Source organism: Nesoenas mayeri (assembly GCF_963082525.1).
Source record: "Nesoenas mayeri genome assembly, chromosome: 4".
Lineage (NCBI taxonomy): Eukaryota > Metazoa > Chordata > Aves > Columbiformes > Columbidae > Nesoenas > Nesoenas mayeri.
Genome location: NC_137540.1, coordinates 68620956 through 68643728, shown reverse-complemented (window position 1 = coordinate 68643728; position 22773 = coordinate 68620956). Strand labels below are relative to the sequence as shown.

The following is a 22773-nucleotide window of genomic DNA, read 5'->3' as shown; positions in this document are numbered from 1 at the left end:
TGAAAGGATGATGAGGAAATAAAGAATTGGCAAATTTTCTACTCATTGACACAGAAAAACAGTAACTGTCAGCAGAGAATGCTGAATGTGATAGGGATAAATAGAGACAGAGATAATTTTCCTGAACTACTTTGGGATGCCCATGACAAAGCTTTTGAAAATCAGTACTGTCTGAAAAGTGCACCACCCAAGAAGTCTCTTTTGCTGCACCTAACTTCTGATCTTCCCCTATGAACCATTCTATTTTTATCATTCTTCATTTCTGTCTCCTCCCTCTTTTGTCTTGTCAGAACTCTCACATTTTTTGAAGCAATTTTTGCTGACTGAGATACAGAACAGGAGAAGCACAAGGTATGGTAGGAGAACACTGTATAGCAAAATAAACTATTTAAATACTTCTGTTACATTAAAACATAACGAAACCTATGCTGAGATCAGAATTAGACTTTTACTTGTCCTTGCAAAAAGGACATTAGAGGAATACACTAATAGCTCTCACTTTCGAGAGTTTGTAAAACGAGATATAACTTGTATGCCTGAGATTTTTTTTAATTCTTTTAAATTATTCTCTCAGAACATAAGTCTTTAAGCTTTCAGTGTTTTTCCTAAAAATTGTGTATCTAAAAATCCCACTAATGGAATACTTCATATGAATGATAAGAATATCTTCAAGCAGAATTTCTAAAATCTTAACTCACAAGAGTTACAAACAGACAACTTCATAACAAGCAGGCACACAAATAATTAAACTAATATAAAGATCATAAATACATTTCTGCACATTGCTGACAATTCGATCTGAGCAACTGTCTTAGGGATGAGGACAGTGGAATCCATAGGACACGGGCATTATTTATCTCCTCAGAAAGGAGGCACAACAGCTGTGACCACATTGAGACTTCAGGGGATGCTGGTGTATGCCAGTGTCAGGTATGTGAAAAGTGCTCAGCCAGGAGTTGAAATTTGTACAGATAAACACTGGAAGACACTGGCTATGATAGGTTACAAGTGAATACCACTAGTTTCTTGTAACCAAAATACCATGCTAACATTGCACTTAAACTGTTGGAAAAATCACATGGAATCAGACAGCAAAATTCCAAGAGACACACAGTGTATAGATTAACTTCTGTAACACTATACTCTAAGTAATAGATATTACTTTAATTACTTCACTTTAAAACACCTTTTAATTCATAGATAGTGAAAGCTACAGAGCTAAAACACCACTTGGGTTGATCAAAGATGATGCTAATTTTTCTTCTTCCTAGCTATGTGTTCCAGACACATTCATATTGGAGAACAATAACCTGGCAGTAGCACTGGCTGTATTCCAGCGTGGATTTCTAAAACGTGACCAGGACACAGCTTTGGCTTCTACCAGCAGCATTCCCAAAACATCACTAGTAAAGGCAATTCAAAGGATAAAATGAATCAGCATATAACGAACTGCTTTAATAAAGCCCACTCAACAGCAGCAGGCATTCAAGTGCTGACAATTTAATTTATACATTGTGTATTGAAATGTAGTATCTTCAAATGTTAGTGAAACAAGTGGAAGTATGCAGTGCTATCATCCCTTTAGCACAGGAAAATTTTCCAGCAACTATTTTTCTCCCAGTTCTACAAGCCCAGGCTTCTCTGAGGAGCTTTTAGCCAGAAACTAAGGGAGAGTGAAAGAGGAACTCAACCTCCACAGTCAATATTTCATAATTTACTAAAAATACTTTAGTTGATATTGTTCTGCGTTGTAGAGAATCTTTAATTTTTGAGCTGTTAACTTTAATTGCTCTCTGTATTTCTGGGCTTATGTTTAGTTTGTAGAAGAAATAATGACAGACTCCCTATCTTATCCTACAGAAATAAAATGCAAGCATTTGGTATGTTGATTCCTGCACAGAAGCAGATTTATACCGGCTACACATTATCTTTCTTTATATACATACAAAGATAATCTGAAATAGCAGAGAAGTTATATACATGATTGAACTACTCTTGTTACTACAGAATATATACATGCATATATCATAGAAAAGGATACTATGTGTACTCAAGATGTTAAGAGAACAAAGTTCTATGATGCAGAAACTCTATTTCTGCATTTGGATATTAAATCAACACAATGATGTTCTGGAGCATCAGACATCAGTGTTATGATATGACTAATAGTGACTTTTCACACTCTAGTTGTCACACCAATAACTAAGAATATCCTATTGTAATGTAAATGTAGTGTAAATTTTCATCATGAATGCAGTTGAACTAAAGTCTTGTCAAAGTGCTCATTCACTCATTTTTCAATAAAATTTCCCTATCACAAAACAAAAGCTGTGATGAATGAGGAAGAAAGAGAAGAAATTGAGAGTTTCTATCTCCAACACTGTAAACGTGCTTTCTTTAAATGCCAAAGCCTTCACTAAAATATACTTCTAAAAACACAAAGCAAGAACAGAGATTGTAAAAACATCAATACTCTAAATACTAATAATATGAGTACTGTTTTAGAGCTATTCATGCAGTCATAATCAGCATATGACTCAAGAGTACTGGAATAAATATACTGAAAAGAAACATTGCACAGAAATATGTTCTGAGTGCAAGAGATACTCAGAGAGCACAGACCAACCATAAGAAATAGCGTTGCACACTCTAACTTTCTCTAATAGCGTATCAGCTTATAGGAGTGATAGTTGTTTGCACTGACTAGAAAATATGACACTAAATTGCTTTGATGCAAAGGTCCAAGACAACACAAACATTCTCATCCCTGTTAAGACAACCTACAATTATTTTAGTGAAGGCCACATCAGAGCACACTTATCTAAAAATGATTTTGTTAGCCTAGGTGACATTTTAGAAGACTTTTGACAAGATGTTTTATATGAACCTGTAATACATCTGACTTGACTCTATCTCCAGTGTTTTCCAACAAACGCACTTCTTTAAAATAATTGGAAACACGCTCAAGTAAGGTTCAATGCAAATGCTAAGGCCCATATGTTCATTTCCGTCCACGTTCATTTCAGTAGGACAGTGTATGAAAACAAGTTTACAAAAATTATATTCCTACTAATGGAGCTTCAAAAGCAGCCAAAGCATTGGTATATTTCTAAAAACAGAACAAATAGAAAACCACCAAGATGTGATCACAGCCCTGCTCCCAGACTTGGTGTCTGGCATCTAACATTGCATCAGCTCTGCCAACACCTTCTAAAAGCTGTGAAGGAAAAGGATGGGGGGAAAACAGGACACTTCAAATTTGTACTGCAGATCACCATTATTGAAACATCTTGTAGAGTATCCTCTTTGTGCTGGAATCCAAATCGTGACTACATATTTTCAGAAAGAGTACTGGTAGCATCACAAATCAGCCTGTAGCCTTAATGAGGCCTAGGACAAAACTCCTGAAATTTGAGAGCTGTCACAATAGTTTTGACAGCACGATTCTGACAGCCCACCTTGCCTGGTGTGCACGTGTGGGTATCCAAGGATGTAAAACCTAGGAGGATGGTGTCGTAACAGGGAGACAAGGCAGCATCCCATCCACACTGTTCACAAACGATCTCAAAACTCTTTGAAAACTACTTTCGAGTTTTATCTTAGAAAGAATTAGTTCCTTCAGACAGCCCAGAAGGGATGTAATACAGATAATCAGAAAAACTGGTTTGCTGAGTTAACTGACAGAACAGACTCATTTTTGATGGCAATTGCTCTAGAACAGTTTCTACTTCAAGAGATCGGCTCTCCCATTATAATGAAAACCAGATGGGTATAATAATTTGTTATTCATATTCCAAACACTATTAGTAACACACATGCAATTCTCTATCATACATTCACTATCATAAAATATTACTTATATCTGTTGGATAGACTGAGGTATATTCAATATATCAGGTTTTTTTATGGTGCTTCTTTGAGTGCTTTAACATTCAACATACCCTCATTAGTTTTGCTTTCAAATTACATTCCTGCTTTCCAAATTAAAGGCTAACATGCTCCTTTGACTGACAGATTAAATTATCTTATGTCTTTGCCTTTTTGGAGAAGCTGATAAAATAATTTTTCCTGGGGAGAAACAGGATTTTTTTTTTTCACTTATTCTGAGAAGGGAAAAAAATTATTTATTTTCAACATTACTTTTTGTTACTAAAAGGAAAGAAATGCCCCCTGAAGCCAAACACTTCATGCTTTTTAGCTTAATGATACAAACATCTTCTGAGGTATAGAAGTGTAAAATCATTAATAGCATTTCAGTTCTCTCTGCTGAAGGAGCCTGGGGGAAAGAAAAATTAATATAGAATATCTGAATAAGATAGAGTAATAGAATATATAGAATAAGCACTGAAGTTTACATCTTAAACCAAATTATAACATCCAATTATATGAATCTTAATATCTTGAGTTAGGATTTCTCTCTGTTCATTCTAAAAGAGGCTTGATCTTAATTGGCTTTATGCCTTTCTACTTCTGTCATGACTTATTTTTGCTTTAAAAGGTGAGAGGCTGGAAAGGTAGGTTTGGAGAACATAAACAAGTCTTTATGAATGTAGTAAATATATTTGACTTTTATAATATATGAGCAATATAATAAAGGAGTATCCTAATATATATCTATACAAAAAATAATTAAAAATAACATATTCAAATAATAAAGCTAATTAATTTCCCCTAAGAGTCAAAAGCAATCCATCATCAAGTAGAAAACTAGCCTACGTATATATCACAAACTAATTTTACTGAAGAATTCTAGTGTTTAGATTTACTTTTAGGTTTCAGATACACAGGTTCTCATGGAGTAGCAAACAGTTACGATGCTATAGCAGGAGACTACAATTTCAAATGTGTCCCTGCTTAACGATGTACTACATTATTATCTAACACTTTGTTATTTGTGAAAAAGGCATTAATCATGCGGCACACGTCTTACAGAAGAAGCAGCCGAATGAGACGAAATCAAGTGCACAGTTAAACTAAAATAGATGCATACATCGAGAGGCACTGAAGTAAAGTTCTACCAGGAAACCCCTTCTAAGTTGCTGCAACACAGAAGTCATAAAAATTCATGTGAATAAACTTATCTATTGAGAGAAACCCACATAAAGCAAAAAATATACACCACCCATACATCAGAGGTGGATTTGTCTGAAAGACAAATCACAGAAGGGTTTGTCTGAAAAAGAAATCCCTTTCTGTGCTCAGTGTCTGATCATTTCCAATTAAACCTATAAGTAAATCTTTCCTGGACTCCATTTAATGCTTGAAAGAAAAGAGGACTGATAGATCCACTACCTTTACAAAAGAAACAAAAGTTAAATAAACCCTTGTTTGGAACCTGATCTCCCACAACCACTGCAGCAAATGGGATTCTCACTATCTGATTTACACTTCTCTTTTGCTTTCATCAGTCCTTAAAGCATTTTAAAACACAGTTAAAAATAAAGTACTTCAGCAAATATTCAGCTAAAATTTGACGTAACATCATAGTAATTGCAAAAATATCTACAATATTTATGATTCCTGGCAAGAATCTTCCCAATCCTTTAACACTTAGTAAAGTGACTGGGCACTGCAGTATATCTCCTATATCAATAAATGATTCAGAAACAGATGGTATAAGTTTCATAAATATTTCACACAGAAAAAGCCATGCCAATGTTTTTCCTTATAAGGAAAAGCCAGCCTTAAGCAACCCCGGGTTCTAACTTTAGCAGCATTATTTTGGAGAAAAACAACCTTTAAGAAAAGTAGATTTCATGCCATTTTTAGCATGATGGGCCAAAGGTCACCTTGTGTTGTATGAGGTTGTTCAAGACAGCTGCCTGTTCAGCTCTGACTCGTAAATGCTTGCACATCACACCAGAATATTTAGCAAACTGTGACCTTCATGATCAACTTTTCCATTCTTCCCCATCGCTTTCCCCCATCTGAGTGCATGAGAAGTGGAAGCAGCAGTAACACTGCTGCATTCTGCTGTTAATTCAGAATCCTAGACACTGCTTTTTACTCAGCAAAAAGCACAAGCACTTCCTATAAATTGTTTGATGATGAATTGTAGGAACAACCCCAGGTTCCAGTATAAGTTGAGGAATGACCTGTTAGAGAGCAGTGTAGGGGAAAGGGACCTGTGGGTCCTGGTGGACAGCAGGATGACCATGAGCCAGCACTGTGCCCTTGTGGCCAGGAAGGCCAATGGCATCCTGGGGTGGATTAGAAGGGAGGTGGTTAGTAGGTCGAGAGAGGTTCTCCTTCCCCTCTATTCTGCCCTGGTGAGACCACACCTGGAATATTGTGTCCAGTTCTGGGCCCCTCAGTTCCACAAGGACAAGGAACTGCTGGAGAAAGTTCAGCGTAGGGCAACAAAGATGCTGAAGGGAGTGCAGCATCTCCTGTGTGAGGAAAGGCTGAGGGAGCTGGGGCTCTTTAGCTTGGAGGAGACTGAGCGGTGACCTCATTAATGTTTACAGATATATAAAGGGTGAGTGTCATGAGGATGGAGCCAGGCTCTTCTTGGTGACAACCAATGATAGGACAAGGGATAATGGGTTCAAACTGGAACACAAAAGGTTCCACTTAAATTTGAGAAGAAACTTCCTCTCATTGAGGGTGACAGACACTGGAACAGGCTGCCCAGGGGGGTTGTGGAGTCTCCTTTGCTGGAGACATTCAAAACCTGCCTGGACACCTTCCTGTGTAACCTCATCTGGGTGTTCCTGCTCCGGCAGCGGGATTGGACTGGATGAGCTTTTGAGGTCCCTTCCAATCCCTAACATTCTGTGATTCTGTGAAGTACATACCTTGAGGGTAGGAAGATATAAAGGAAACCTGAACTGTGAAGACAGGTAAAAGAAGAGCTAAGGAAGTCACTAGTATTATCAGGATGAGAACCTCCCAGGACAGGTTTCTGCTAGAACTCCAAAACTCACCATCTAGTCGTGGTGACCCACATGAGCCCACCTGTGCAAGGTGGTCACAACACAACCATTAGGTCTGACATCTCTGTTCCTACATAGAGCTCTGAAAGACCATGACCTTCCAAGACTGCAGAAAGCTTCTAATGCCATTTGTACCAATGAAGTTCCAGACTAGTACCTGCACAGACAGGTAAGCAGCACTCAAGCCTGCATGGATCAGAACTGACAGTACTTTTGGGCATAAGCTAAAGGACAGCAGCCTTGTGGATTCCCTCTAGCCTTCAGGAGCCATGTTCCACTTCTGCATCTATTCCCACTCTCCCACAGGGCCAGCAGCGAGGTTTTGCTAAGAAATGCCATGATTAAACCAAACTGAACATCTCCACAAGCAGGCAGTCACTGCTGTTTCCTGTGCCTTGACTTGAGCCCCTGAAGCAGCCGGCAAGCCCGACCCTCCCACACTGGGTCCTGCAGGTCCCACATGCTCATCCATGCAGCTGCAGGATGCAACAGGAGTGGAACTCCAAAGTCCTCACCTGTCCCTACAGTCAAGGGTCAGTACACTTCATCCTAAAGTCCAAGTAAAATGGTACAATAAAACATATTCAAATGTGCCCTTTAAAAGGCCACTTTGGTTGGAAAAAAAAAAAAAAGCCTCTAGCAGTCCAAAAAGTCAAATAAAACACATTCCAGCCACAAGCGGGTACATGGAAATGATTATAGCCAAAGACAAGAGAGGAAGCACAAAGAGCTGAAGTGTCACAGCCACAGAAGCATCTGGCAAGGCTTCCAGAACAACAGCCTAAACCAGCTCAGCCCTTTGCTGCTCTGAGGCCTGAAGCCAAATTCCAGAAGAAAAGCATTTCCTTTTTTTCCATAATCCCCAGGGTACCTTCCAGGGCTCACCAGTCCTTGAGGAGGAGTGGTTCATGGACACCAGGAATTCATTACCAAGAAGTATTCAGTGGAAGTCTAGAGGGTACATGCATAGCTCTCAATTCTAACCTTCTGCTCCAGGTAAAAATATTAAATTCTGCTCCACAGATAACAGAAAATATTCGTAAGAATAAATGTTCTAGAGTAAAACACCCATTTAATAAGCTTCTTAGGTCCACCATTTCCATACAATATAATTGCTAGACTTCAACGAAAACAAACATTTCATGTGTTAAAATTACATCTTTTATATAAGTAATATCAATCTTTAATAAGTAATATTACTCCACCCTCAGACACATGATGTGAACTGTAGGGTTGTCTTATGCAGGGACAGGAATTGGACTCAATGATCCTTGTGGGTCCCTTCCAACTCAGAATCATAGAATCATAGAATGTCCTAATTCTAATTAAAATGTAAATCTTGTAATAGGCTCACTTACTGGATGTTTGGCTGAAAGTCTGCCAGTTGCAGTTCCTGTCTGATTCCATGTAGAAGAAATAAAACCCTGTAGTCAAGTAAAGCACAGAATTTTAAAAAAAGGATTAATGCATGTATCTAAATTTTATTTAATGTAAGTATCAGTAATAGAAACTCACTGCAATCAAAAAGAAATACTTTATATTTTTCCATACATAGAAGTTCTTAAACTGTAAACACTGCAATCATTTCACATCCTTTTATGATTTATTTGAACTACCATCTTTTACAGGTTGCCTTTTATATTTCTACCTTTCTCATGCATGTTCGCAGTCCATCCACATAAGTTGATTTCATCTTATGAACCTAAATTCCATAAAAATTTAGGTAAACGCTCATTTATAAAAATAACAGATTTTTCAGATTACATATCTTAATTTCCAAATACATATTAACTTGTTTTGCAGCCTTTTTTTAAAAGACAGTTTTATCATAGTAAATAATGGATGTATACTCACTAATAGCTTAATCTAGTAGTGTAAGTAAGGTAAGTGCTAAAGCCATGTGTTATATGCTGAATCCAGATGTTTGCAGATACTAGTAAATTAACTACTGGAATTTATTGGTTTACATCTTATATCCCCAGGTCAATAAACTACACAAAAAAGCCACATACATATACCAAAAAAAAGAAACAAAAAAACACCAACCAAACAAACAAAAAAACCACATCACCACTTCATTATTTATTTTAAATCTTGAAAATTTATCCACTGAAAACCCAAACATGTGAACGCAAACTAACTAGGTCGTTTGGTATTTTCAGGAGGTCCATCACCTTAGAAAAACCATCACTAGTTATATCCTTTATTTTCTGCAGAGTATTTCCTCCAAACTCAAAAAATAAATGTTTTGCCCTCAGACTTTGTTTTATAGCACCAAAGAAATTTAACAGTGACGTTTTCTAATTGTTTTTGCAAGAGAGTTTTTTGCTAGCTACAATCTCACATACTGCAAAACAGAAGTATAAACATGACATTTGAAAACACTTAATACCTACAACTTCCAAATTTAAATGAAAATTTGAATGAATTTACATTAGAGCCAACTTTTTAAAATGTATTTAGCTGTGGATATGTTATCTTTTTTGCTAATTTTGCTTCAGTGCAACTACATTATGTGAAAAATATCAGCTCACCTGACGGTATTCTAAAATTATCTTAGGCAAAGGATGAAGATCTTGCAATTTATTTAGCTGCAAAATAAATAATATAATATAACAGAAAAGTAAACCAGAAATTCACATTATTTAACAGTCTTAATAAGTTTTGAAGGAAGAATTTTTCTTGCCAAGCTGAATGGACAAAATACTGGCTAAAGAATAATGTGCTTCAAGCAATCTCACTCTAGGCCCAAGAAAACCTCCATTCTTTCCTGCCTTCAGCAGGAGGGCTGGAAATTACCTCTCCCCGTTTCATTTCCCTTCCTGCCCCAGACAAGGACAAAAAAAATATGCAGACACAAAAACCTTTCCACAACAGCTTTAAAAACACTGGGGCATGGGAGAGGGGAAGAGAGGGAAGGGAGTTATTTATGGTCCTTTGTTTATTCTTTGTGCTAGACAGCACCAATGCAAGGAAGAACAGGATAGAAGTATACAAAATAATACATATATACACACATGCATGTTTATACACACACATGAAATCCAACAGAATAATTTCTCCAGTACATCCCCTAATACAAGTTCCAGGAGACCTTTAACAAAAATTGAAATTTTCAAATCCAAAAGCAATAAAACAAAGCACATATCTGATTATTTGATTGTAAACTGCCATAAAACTTTGTTAAGAAAAAGAATGAAAATAATAAAATAAGTTCAACAAAAATATCTGGAATTACGTCAGTTCAGAGTGAAAAAACAGATGCAACTGTACCAAAATGGAGATTTAAAAGCATAGGTTTTTCTCTTGCTATCAGGGAGAGACAAAATATTAAGATTCATTATCTAGTATTTATCTATTGGAAAGTTTCAGGCTACCTTTTCCTAAATAACCAAGTCTCAGCAGTTGTTAGAAAGAGAATACTGCACCGGATAAAAGCATTGCTTTGATTACAGGAACAAATCTTATGTTCCCACAAAAAGATGACATGCATTCTATTTCACTGACCCCTCCCATCTCCCAAGGCTCTCTGTCACTCTCCAAGATTACACGTTTGATCTATGAAACCTCCTTCTCCTTGAGCAGCGTGCAGGTTTTATGGTTATACTGTTGCTCTCACCTCAGCAGGACCAGGGCAGTGATCTCCCCCTGCACACAGTGCTGCTGAGGCCCCACCTCGAATCCTGTGTTCAGTTTTGGGCCCCTTGGGACAAGAAAGACATTGAGGTGCTGGAGTGAATTCAGAGAAGGGCAACAAAGCTGGTGAGGGGTCTGGAACACAAGTGTGATAAGGAGCGGCTGAGGGAACTGGGGCCGTTATGGCTGGAGAAAAGGAGGCTGAGGGGAGGCCGTATCACCATCTGCAACTACCTGAAAGGAGGTTGTAGCATGGAGGGTGTTGGTCTCTTCTCCCAAGTAGCAAGTGATAGGACAAGAGTAAATGGCCTCAAGTTGCACCAGGGGAGGTATAAATTGGGTACTAGGAAAAATTTCTTCACAGAGAGGCTTGTGAAGCATTGGAACAGGCTGCCCAGGGAAGTGGTGGAGTCACCATCCCTGACAGCATTTAAAATACACGTAGATGTGGTGTTTGGGAACATGGCCTAACAGTGTACTTGGCAGTGTTAAGTATATGGTTGGACTCTATGATCTTAAAGGTCTTCTCCAACCTAAATGATTCTATAATTCTATGAAAAGGAAGGGGCATCCATATTTGCCTCAAGTTACCAAGAAGTCTGCAGTTCAGTCTTGACTTCATCATTTTTAGATAAATGTTTTTTGGCAGGTTTCTGCATTTGTGTGGGATCACACATGAATGTCTGCATTGCTGAAAATTATCTGCTCCAACACTAACAGCAGAAAGAAGTGGAGAAGCTTCATATGCACAATATTTATTGCGCTGAATCTGATGATACACTTGAATTCTTGTACAAGTGTACCAAAGTATCTAAACTGCTTGGTCATTATTGCTTTAAGGGAACAAGATCCTGCAGATCTGACTCAAAAATGTAACTGCTCTTACTGAAGACAAGCACCTCCACAGACACAAACACGCAAAAGTAAATCCAACACAAACACACAAAGAAAACACTGGAGCACACAAAAAATGTCACAACTCCTAATTCGCACGTAGCAAGTAATTTCTTACAGACTGCTTTATCTAGCATGAATCAATAAGGGTCCATAAAAAGATGACAATATGTTTTTAGCCCAAATCTCCTGATGGTAAAGAGAAAGTCTGGGTTGCTACTTCCTTCACCAGCAGATTTTGCATTAATGTTCTTTTCTTTTACCAGGGGTCTCTTTCACCTAACCCATCAGCCATGCTGAGCTACCAAAATCTGACCAGGAAGAAATTCTCCCTCCTGTGAGAAGGATGGTCATACATGCCAGGGTTTTTAATCCTAATTTTTAACTGAAGTTTAGCCTCAGTAGCTAGTTTGTTTTTCCCATCGTGGAGTGCAACTTCCATTCCTGGCATAAGTAAATTAAGCATGATTAGTACAATAGAAAAATAAATCAAGATTGTTAGGAAAACTCTAGACAAATTACAATTTCACTGGAATGTAACTTAGAAGTTTTGCTAAATCTTGCAGAAGGTTTTAAACCCCCTCTCCCTCTTACCACAACTTCCGAGGTGGACACGAGTTGTTGTATTTCAGTTCTGTGAACTTTCTCACACAGCATGTGCAGTTTTAACTTTTCAAATAGTACCTACAGTAAGAAAAAGTCCATAAGACAAATGTTTCAGTGTTTCAAGTGCTAAAAGAGAAAGGAAAATTATTTGGTGCCTGCACTTAAGTCTAAAAACAGATTTCAAGGAAAACAGAGCATGCTACGGCGAAGAGAACTAACATAGAATTGAAAAGATGAAATCTTTAGTTTTGAGCTATTGACAAGTAGTGTTTTTACTAAAATCAAGTGCATAACTTATGTAAATCCATTCAAATAGAGATTATCCAACATTGCCAGATTTATGGAAAACTGGTATGTCCTCCATTAAGATCAGAAAATAAGATAATTATTATGAAAGAAAAAGAATTCTGAAGTTGTAAGAACTATTTTATATGTTTTCTAATTCTTCTGTATCAATAACAATTTTCAGAACTGACAACTTACACAATATCAGTAGTATAAATATTACCTCTCTCAGTTGATGACTGCTGGTCAAAAGGAATCGCTCTCCAGCTACTTGATGAGCTTCCTGCTCAAGCTCTTTGAGTCGCAACTATAAATTAGTACATTGGAATTATTCTGTTTACATTGTTATTTTCTTTAATATTCTGCTACTTCCTAGGTTAACAAGTATATTTGACTTAAGTATTAGGTACTTGATAATGTGGCTACCAAGATTCATTTTAATAGACTGCTTATATACTCATTAATCTACATTTCTTCATTATCTGGGAAGGGGATTTACTGTAGTAAAAAGTACCAAAATTTCTGGGAAAATAATTTAGGTTACTGAATACTATAGAGACCTGCAGACCTACGTAAACTTTTCTGATACACTCAATCTCCAGAGCACTATGATTACGTAGTCAGACTTTATGTTACAAAATAGGGTTCTCTTGTAGCTATTTTTATCAAACTTTAAAATTTATGTGTTCTGAGAGTTAAAAGAGTGTTTTATTTACAGAGAGAGACAGAGACACCTCTTGCTTCTCAGGAAGATGGTTACTGATAACTGTAGGTTCAAAAAGAGTCATTACAATCTTTACGACACACAACCCAAAAGGACCTGTGCATTTTGCAAAGTAATTTTAGTTTTGGGGCAAGGCTAAAGAAGCAAAGATCTCTTTTTAAATGTCTCTACATAAACACAGAAGTATCCTAAAATGTAAATAGCGTTAATTATATCCATAATAACAAAAATACTAGAAACCCCAAACTGTCATGTAAAACTTGATAAAACAAAGATTCCTCCTCTTTTTTAATCTGGTGTACTCAGTAAAAGGAGAAAGATGATACTATGTAATTTCCAAAAGAAAGATAAAGGCAAAATTTACCCCTAGAATCTCTGATGTTTTTTTCAGTTCTTGTTTGTTCACATGTATTTTGTGTGTTTCCATCACTGTAAATAAAATTATATACTGAGAACACTTAAAACTGACAATTTTAATCTTACATGTTTCTTAGGCTGTAAAATGGAAACTCAAACTGTTATGAGCCTACAATAACATTTAATATCGTTAGGTATAACATTCTACTTGAGCATAGTCAGTAGCTGCATCAAAATGAAGATTCATATTTTGAACTGAAATCTCATACCTGCCAGAATTTTGATAAGCGGAAGCTCTAATGTGCAAAATAATTTCCACAAACCTTGAACCTGTAAAGCAAGATACAAATAAATTCTTCAGTATCGGCCAATTTTAACCTTAAAACATATAGTAGTGTCATTATGTGGATCTATTTTCCAGAAAGCAGTATTTCACTTTTTGTACAATCCCTTTTTATATGACAACACTGTTTGTGGAATGAAATACTACTTAGTGTGAATTATAATATCTAAATGCTGTAGTTCATTATCACTTCATTTTGTGTGGAATAGCAATACATTTTGTAATAGTAATAATTTTTGTACAGGAATAGTAATAAAGAAATACACAACTCATTTTTCTAAATAGTTTGTTTTCAGAGCAAGCTCCATTATAATAGAAAATATAGTTATCCCTCTTTCTTCACTTGAACAATTAAGGAACCATTTGGAATTCACAATTTTGTTTTCATTAGGAAGAAAATAAATGATGATGGGGCTATATACCTAATTCAGTTACCAAGAACAAGTCTGTTTTTTCTCCAACCACTGAAGCAATCAGACAGTAACAATTGTCTAAAATCTCCCATAAACGGGCTCTCGGTGTTTCTGTGTTTTTGGTGTTTCCCTGTTGCTGTCCCACATTGTTTCATCACACTGCTGGGCCAGTTAGGTATCCAGATTAATGTGACTCCACCAACTAATGGCCTAAGTCCTACACTTGATACCATCAATCTGAAGGAAAACCCCTCTGATCCTGTGATGTACCTTCCACCAGAATTCCATGTCCCTGAATTCTGACACTTTTGCAGGTATGTGATTACAGGGAGAAAATAAACACACACACACAAAAATCTTGAGGTGCGCTCTGAACTGCAATGAGGCCTAGAACAGGATATATTTCAGTCGGAAGGGACCTACAATGATTATCTAGTCCAACTGCCTGACCATTTTAGGGCTGACGAAAAGTTAAAACATTGTCCAAACATCTCTTAAACCCTGAAAGGCTTGGGACACCGACCACCCCTCTGGGAAGTCTGTCCCAGTGTTTGGCCAGCACTGGGCTAATACAATCTAGAGCAATAGATATGCTGAGAGCTTTTGTACCTGAGGAATACATCGAAAAAGAACCCTCAGCTACACTCTGTCTTAACTCTGTTAACACTATTTTTGACAGTTTCATACAGCTTTAAAATATCAAAAGTCACAATATTCCAAATATTTCCCATTCTTTGACACTTCATTTAAATATTTAGTTAACTATTACAGAGGAAAAGTTTCTTGTAAAGATTAACCTTCAGACTAATTATTTCCTGCTCCCGGGAAAAATGGCAAATTTGATTAACAACATTATTTTAAATGTTGACCAGCACTGTAAACCCATAAGGACTGAAGCCTTCTGTTTAACTTGAGTAGAGATTCTGATCTGAATGAGAAGCACATCACTAACTCTCTATAATTCATTATAATTCACAAGTTATATCTGAGTAATTACTTCCTCTTTCTTACCTGTAAGTCATGAGCAAGGTCCATCATTACATTATAAAGTTTCTCCAAGTTGGCACCTAAGTTTTGATACTGATTATAAATAAATTTAAAAAAAAATCAGGTGTTAATGCTAACATAAAAATATTTGTTATATTTTTAAAGGGATTAAAATCTATAAGTACATTTTTCTGTGTGTCTCATGTTATATTTAACATTTTACTAATGTTCTTAGACCTCTGACAAACAATTAATGAGCAGAGCAGCACAGATCATTAATATTCAAGATTTTCTGTAGCCTTTTGTACAGTTCGAGTATGAAGAAATAGTACCACTACACCGCCTTCAACACTGAAGTCAGAATTCTACTACTACTTGTAAAATGTAGAAAAATTCCTTGCTGTTTTCTTTCTCCTACCAGCACTGCCCTCCTTCTGTGCCTGAACTATTCCCTTCCCTTCTGTTCTAGAGATGTTCTGCACACAGGCACATCACCTCATTCCATTGGCTAGAACACCGTTTTGAAATGTGTAGAGACACTGAGAACACGGTCTTTAGCTCCAAGAACACAATCACTAAAGGAAAGGGAAGTTTCTACTTGTTATCAGATTTACTCTCCCCTCTAAGATTGTGTAGAAAATGAAGGCAATGCTTCAGCTTCAAAGAAATATTTTTGAAAGAACAAAATGAAGATTCTATCACCCAGAAGAGTATATGCAATGTAACTAGATGTGATGTCACTCTGCGACACTGGATGTAGCCTAAACCAGAAAGATTGCCATTGAAATTGTTGCCAAGATCATTTTCTTAAGAACAGGTCTGATGTCAGAACATTATGGTCCTCCAGGGCTCCCAATCTGCCCAGCTGTAACAGCAGGTTTTTTTGAAACAAAAGCACCAAGAATAATCAAAGTGGTTGGAAAAATCTACAAAATCCTTCCTACAGGAAGGTCTATACAGTCTAAAGAGATCTCCAAATTAAAGTTTTTTCTAAAATAAAAACAAATAAATTAATATCAAAATTAACGGACAGGGGAGGATCTCCCTCTCTCTTCAGGGAGGTAAGAACCCTTCTGAGTTTGTGAGAAGGGATCTCTGGAGATCTTTTTCCAGCTGAATAGGGTCTTCTGCAGGAATTGCTCCCTGAGCTGGATGCCATTATCTCCTCCTTGTCTTCAGGATGACTCTCAGAACCTCCTGGTTGTGTTTCTAGGGAGTGAGTGCAGGTACGGACTGAGACACAAGCATATGTAGATATTTAATCCTGTGCCCTCACAGTGCAAAAGTCAGCTGTAAATCAACACATAAACATAATTCATTCTCCAAACTGTATAAAAATCTGCCTTCTATACAAAACTCACAATTTTGGCCTACGGTTTGCAAAACAGCCCCATTATCTCAAGAAAAACAGAAGTCTGGAACCAAAGCATTACCACAGATGCAGACTGTCAAGAGCAATGCTTCACATCCATTATTTGATCCAAACAGAATGCAGAAGGAATCCAAATTACTTGCTGTTGCACAAACACAATAGAACCAGAACTGACTGAAAATTAGTTTATATTAGGACAAATTATAACACATTATTGCTACTAAGGCAAGCATTCTGGCACACAGCTGGGGAAGAACCATCACAGGAACTTTATCATATTGGTCCAACTAATTTTTAGGAGAAGAGGAGAAGTACGGAGCGTAACAGAAGTGTGGGAGACACTTATTAGCTATAGGAAGTTATGTTTCATGCTAAAAACAGAATTACCCCAGTTCTGGGGTAATATTTGCTGCAGACACATTTTCCTACCACATATCATAAAACAGCGAGGGCACTAGTGTTGCAGTCTTTCAGAACACACTTAAGCCTGGACCATAGTTGGTTTTGTCTTGAAATTACCATATTACTCAGGATAACAGCAGACAAAACTAAACAGATTTGACATCAGCTCATGCCTGCTAGTGGGAAGCATGTCCCAGCACAGCCCCAGCAGCAGAAAAGAGTTACAGCGGCTTAATGAATCCCCCTGACAGCCCATGCAGGTCCTCCACCTGCTCAAGAGCTGTTAGTCTGTACAACTTCAGCACTGTTTGTGTTGGTCATTCGTGAGCAGACAATACAGACCTTCACAAGCTTTCCCTCTGCCTACAGCAGGCTTGAACACTGCAAGACTGAGAAATAATCAGCCCTTGAAGGTAGGACGCAGCAAGTTATCTTTAAAGCTGAAATATCTAGATCCACTGGTGACCATCCTTGTTTTACAACAGTCTAGTTCTGTCAGTGAGGATTTCTCTCTACCCCAGGGCCATACCACAGTGAAAAGCCATCAACCTGTCTCCAGTAAACCTTGTCCATACCCACTGGTTCTGGAACAAACAAGCTGCCTGTGAAATACTGCACTCTCAGCAGAGAGCTCACTTGATCCCATTCCAGCGGCAGAAGTGAGCCCAATGACAGGCTTCAATTGACACCAAGATTCCTCACCAGCAAATGCACCCATGACAAGAGCAGTGTGATGTTTAGCATCTGTTTCAGCAAAGGTTTCAAGGTATATGGACTATGACCTCTTGCACAGAGCCTTTTGGCACAGCACCAAATATACAGCAAGTAGCACCTATTCTGTGCTAGAGAGGTGTGCAGGTGAGTAGTGAAACAGAATAAACCAGCAGTCATTCCAAGTACTATGCTGGGTGGACAAGACTGGGACAATACAGAGGGAGCTTAACTGACGTTGTGGGGCACAAGACATATATCACAGTATGTTTGGGATTGGAAGGGACCTCAAAAGATCATCTAGTCCAATCCCCCTGCTGAAGCAGGAACGCCTAGGTGAGGTTGCACAGGAACATGTCCAGGCGGGTTTTGAATGTCTCCAGCAAAGGAGACTCCACAACCCTCTTGGGCAGCCTTTTCCAGTGTCTGTCACCCTCACCGAGAAGAAGTTTCTTCTCAAATTTAAGTGGAACCTCTTGTGTTCCAGCTTGATCCCATTACCCCTTGTCCTATCATTGTTTGCCACCGAGAAGAGCCTGGCTCCATCCTCATGGCATTCACCCTTTATATATTTATAAACATTAATAAGGTCATCCCTCGGTCTCCTCTTCTCCAAACTAAAGAGACCCAGCTCCCTCAGCCTTTGTTCATAAGGGAGATGCTCCACTCCCTTAATCATCTTTGTAGCCCTACGCTGGACCTTCTCCAGCAGTTCCCTGTCCTTCTGGAACTGAGGGGCCCAGAAATGGACACAATATTCTAGATGTGGTCTCACCAGGGCAGAGTAAAGGGGAAGGAGGACCTATCTCGATCGTCCACCAGGACTCCCAGGTCCCTTTCCCCTACACTGCTCTCTAATATGTAATTTCCCAATCTATACTGGAACCTGGGGTTGTTCCTGCCCAGATGCAGGACTCTACACTTTTCCTTGTTAAATTTCATCAGGTTACTCCCCGCCCAACTCTCCAGCTTGTCCAGGTCTCTGGATGGCAGCACAGCTTTCTGGCATGTCAGCCACTCTTCCCAGCCTAGTGTCGTCAGCAAACTTGCTGATAGTACACTCAATTCCCTCATCAAAATCGTTAATGAATATATTGAATAATATTGGCCCCAGTACTGACCCCTGAGGCACCCCACTAGATACTGGCCTCCAACTAGACTCCGCACCATTGACTACCACGCTCTGGCTTCTCTCCTTAAGCCAGTTTGCAACCCACCTCACTACTCTATTGTCTAGACCACACCTCCGCAACTTAGCAACTAGGATGCTGTGGGAGACTGTGTCAAAGGCTTTACTGAAGTCAAGGTAGACCACATCCACCTTGTTACATTCTCATAAAAGGCTATAAGGTTGGTCAAGCATGACTTACCCTTGGTAAAGCCATGCTGACTGCCTCTGATAGCCCTCTTATCCTTGATATGCCTTGAGGTGGCACCAAGGATAAGCTGTTCCATTACTTTCCCAGGGACAGAGGTGAGGCTGACCGGTCTATAATTACCCGGGTCCTCCCTCCTGCCCTTTTTGAAGACTGGAGTGACATTTTCTTTCCTCCAATCCTCGGGCACCTCTCCGTTTCCCAAGACTTGGCAAAGATGATGGAGAGCGGTCCAGCAATGACCTCAGCCAGCTCCCTCAGCGCCTGCAGATGCATCCCATCTGGACCCATGGATTTACGGATGTCCAGACTATTTAATTGCTCCCTAACCCAGTCCTCATTGATTAAAGCAAACTCCTCCATTGACCTGGCTTCATCCGGGGTCTCAGGGGTACAGGGCTCCCCAGGACAGCCTCCGGCAGAGTAGACAGAGACAAAGAAGGCATTCAGTAATTCTGCCTTCTCTGTATCTTCTGCCACCAGGGCACCCACCACATTCCTCAGTGGGCCTACATTGCCTCTGGTATTAGTTTTATCTGCTATGTATTTGAAAAAGTTCTTTTTGCAGTCCTTGACCCCTCTCGCCAGCTGTAATTCTAAGGAGGCCTTGGCTATCCTAGCTGCCTTCCTACATCCTCTAACAGCAGCCTTATATTCCTCCCAAGTGGCCAGCCCCTGCTTCCATGAGCTGTAAACTCTCCTCTTCTGCTTGAGTATATCCAACAGATCCCTATTCAACCACGCAGGCCTCCTGGCTCCCTTCCTTGACTTCCTACGTGTGGGGATGCTCTGATCCTGAGCGTGGAAGAAGCAATCTCTGAATGCAATCCAGCTATCTTGGGCCCCTTTTCCTTCAAGCAGTCTTGCCCATGGGATTTCCCCTAGCAATTGCTTGAAAAGGCCAAAGTTAGCGCTGCTAAAGTCCAGGGTTGCAATTCTAATTGCTATTCTGTTCCTGCCACACCAGATGCTGAACTCCACCATCTCGTGGTCACTGCAACCCAGGCAGCCCTCAACCTTTACTGCTTCAATCAGACCCTCCTTGTTAGTGAGGATGAGATCCAGCAGTGCACCTCTCCTAGTCAGCTCCTCCACCATCTGCATGAGGAAGCTATCACTAATGCACTGGAGGAACCTCCTGAACTGTGGCTGGCTGGCTGAATGGTCCTTCCAGCAAACATCAGGGAAGTTAAAATCACCCACAACAACCAGGGCCTGTGACTGTGAGGCCACTCTCAGCTGCCCGTAGAAGGCCTCATCAGCTTCCTCAGCCTGATCTGGTGGCCTGTAATAGACACCTACAACAGTATCACCCCTGCCAGCCTGCCCCTTAATTCCGACCCATACACTCTCAACTCGCTCCTCATCCGCTCCTAGCCTGGAACCCTCTGGGAGTACAGACAACTGTGAGGAACCTACCAGTAAAGTCAGAGTCAGAAGGCTGAAGGGATAAATCTGGCACAGAGCTAGGAGTCACAGAAAGAGCTGGGACTTGCTGAGCAAACCAAGAAGCCAAAAAGAAAGTGGAAGAGTCCAGGGAACAAATTAATTGCATAAGGAATGGGGAGGTTGTGGAGTCTCCTTCTCTGGAGACATTCAAGACCCGCGTGGACATGTTCCTGTGCGACCTCACCTAGGCATTCCTGCTCCAGCAGGGGGATTGGACTAGATGATCTTTTGAGGTCCCTTCCAATCCCAAACATACTGTGATACTGTGAATGGAATGGAACACAGGATGCTAGGGGGAGGTATTAACCAGGACGTGGGTGAACAAGTCAGCATAAAGACTCTGGAGATGGTTGGGGCAAGGAAACAAACTAGACCTGAAACAGGGTGGGAAGGAAATAAGATTTCACTATTTAACTCAGAGCTGGGAATCGGGATGATGAAGTTCAGAAATAATAACTAAGAATAGATGTGATATATGAAGAACAAAAGACTAAAGTCAAGTTAAAGGAAGAGACAAGATTAAGGATGCTGACTCACAAGAGGGGATATCACACACAGCAAGTTTATAGTTCCTGCCTGTTTGCCTGTCTGTTCCCTACACCAATAGCTTAACTCATGAACAACTGCAGTTTACATCTGGTGTTTTACAGTAAATAGGCTGTTTTTTCTCAGAAATGTGTGTATGTGCTGATACAACTGACCTCTGACCATGCTCAAAGCCCACTGGACATCAGTGGATTTGTATCCTAGAAGCCCTATCATCATATTACAATATTTGTGTCTGAACAGCCAAGGCCTCTGAAAAGTGAAAGGTTTTAGAAAAAACACCAGTCAGGTAGCTGCACATCTATTTTTATCATTCAAATGACCTCCGAAGGCTAATGCAGAGAGAGTAGATCACCATCGCCCAAAAGAAATACCAACATTTTATAACAGTATACAAGTCTGAACAGACATTAAGACATTTCTATAGTGGCGGGAATAACTTCTAAAAAATTCATAAAGCATTCTCTCTTATTGAGAACAAAAATTCACACATTTTTCATATACATGCTTGAAGGTTCACATTTGACTCCCTAGTGTTCCTCAGCCTACAATGTATTATCTTTATCAGATGTGAAATTCAGTAGAATTAGTAATTACAATTAACTAAGTATAGGCTAGAAGTTCACAGGAATTAGAGAACAAGGCATGGTCAGCTTTGCAAAGGAAAGCTGGAAATCAGTTTGCAGCAAGGTGGAAAGAAAAAGGATAGGATTATATATCAATTGTTACGGAACTTCATGGTTTTGAAGTTTCACAGCTCTTCCTGGAGAACACGATCTCATTTTGGTAGAATGCAGTGAACCCTTCCTTTCTCCCCTTTCTTTCAAATTAGATCTCCAAAAAGTAGCATTTATATAATCATTTTCTTCCATCAGAAAAGCATTATCTGTAATTTTTTGCAATATTTCGTAAGCAAAAGCAATTATTTCATCATTTCCTTCCCCTTTTAACCCAACCACAATTTCAAACAAACTACTTACTGATGTGTTTCTCAAAGGTGCTGTATCTGTATTTACTGTTTCCATAGAAAAAGGCTTTCCAAAATATTTCTGTATTAAGCATTCAAAAGAGGGAACTGTGTCGCTCGGGTTTATCAACCATGCTGCAATCCTGGGATCTAACACGACACTATCAGCAACTACAAAAACAGTTATTTCTGACAGTCAGAATATTTAAATTAGCTCCCATACTGAGAAATCCCTCGAAAGTTTTGCCCATCTTTCCTGCAGACACACATCATAAACAGACAAGCATTTACATTATGAAAATGCTAAACATTGAATTCACAGCTGGAACAAATTGTCAATATCATAACTGTATAGCATTAAGTTCAATATTGAGTATTTTTGAAGAGCATCTTTTGTGGGGGCTTTTGGTGTGGTTTTGTTTTTATTTTATTTTTTATTATTATTTTGGTTTTCTTTGGGTTTTGGGGGGGTTTTTGTGGTTTTGGTTGTTTGGGGTTTTTGGGGGATTTTGCATGGTTTTGTTTTTACAAGTATTAAAATATAAGTAAACCTTTTGTTCTTAAGATCAACTGTAAAAGCCTCTCTCTCTTAGCACTGAAAAATTTCAAACTGCAGTTTTTCTTGTGACACCTTCAAGATGAGGAGGGACACATGGAACTGAGACAGAACAAAGCTGGAAGGAGTGAAGCAAAACCAGCTCAAGCTGGGATGAAGTGAACGGAAGAGTCTGCTGATAAAAGCATGCTTTCCTCAAGATTGAGAGTTAGTT

The 22773-nt window shown here is 39.0% G+C and overlaps 1 protein-coding gene across 1 annotated transcript in view; it reads right to left on the bottom strand.

Annotated features, from left to right (window-relative positions):
• POLN (DNA polymerase nu) overlaps nt 1–22773 on the bottom strand; it is a 111956-nt gene that overhangs the window by 66617 nt on the left and 22566 nt on the right. Inside the window, exons 7-15 of the mRNA XM_080343870.1 lie at nt 22017–22174; nt 15205–15273; nt 13707–13767; nt 13445–13509; nt 12580–12663; nt 12060–12149; nt 9470–9526; nt 8584–8637; nt 8294–8359 (exon numbers count right to left, since the gene is read on the bottom strand). Of these exons, the coding sequence (XP_080199996.1) occupies nt 8294–8359; nt 8584–8637; nt 9470–9526; nt 12060–12149; nt 12580–12663; nt 13445–13509; nt 13707–13767; nt 15205–15273; nt 22017–22174 (704 nt within the window). The remainder of the gene's footprint in view (nt 1–8293; nt 8360–8583; nt 8638–9469; nt 9527–12059; nt 12150–12579; nt 12664–13444; nt 13510–13706; nt 13768–15204; nt 15274–22016; nt 22175–22773) is intronic.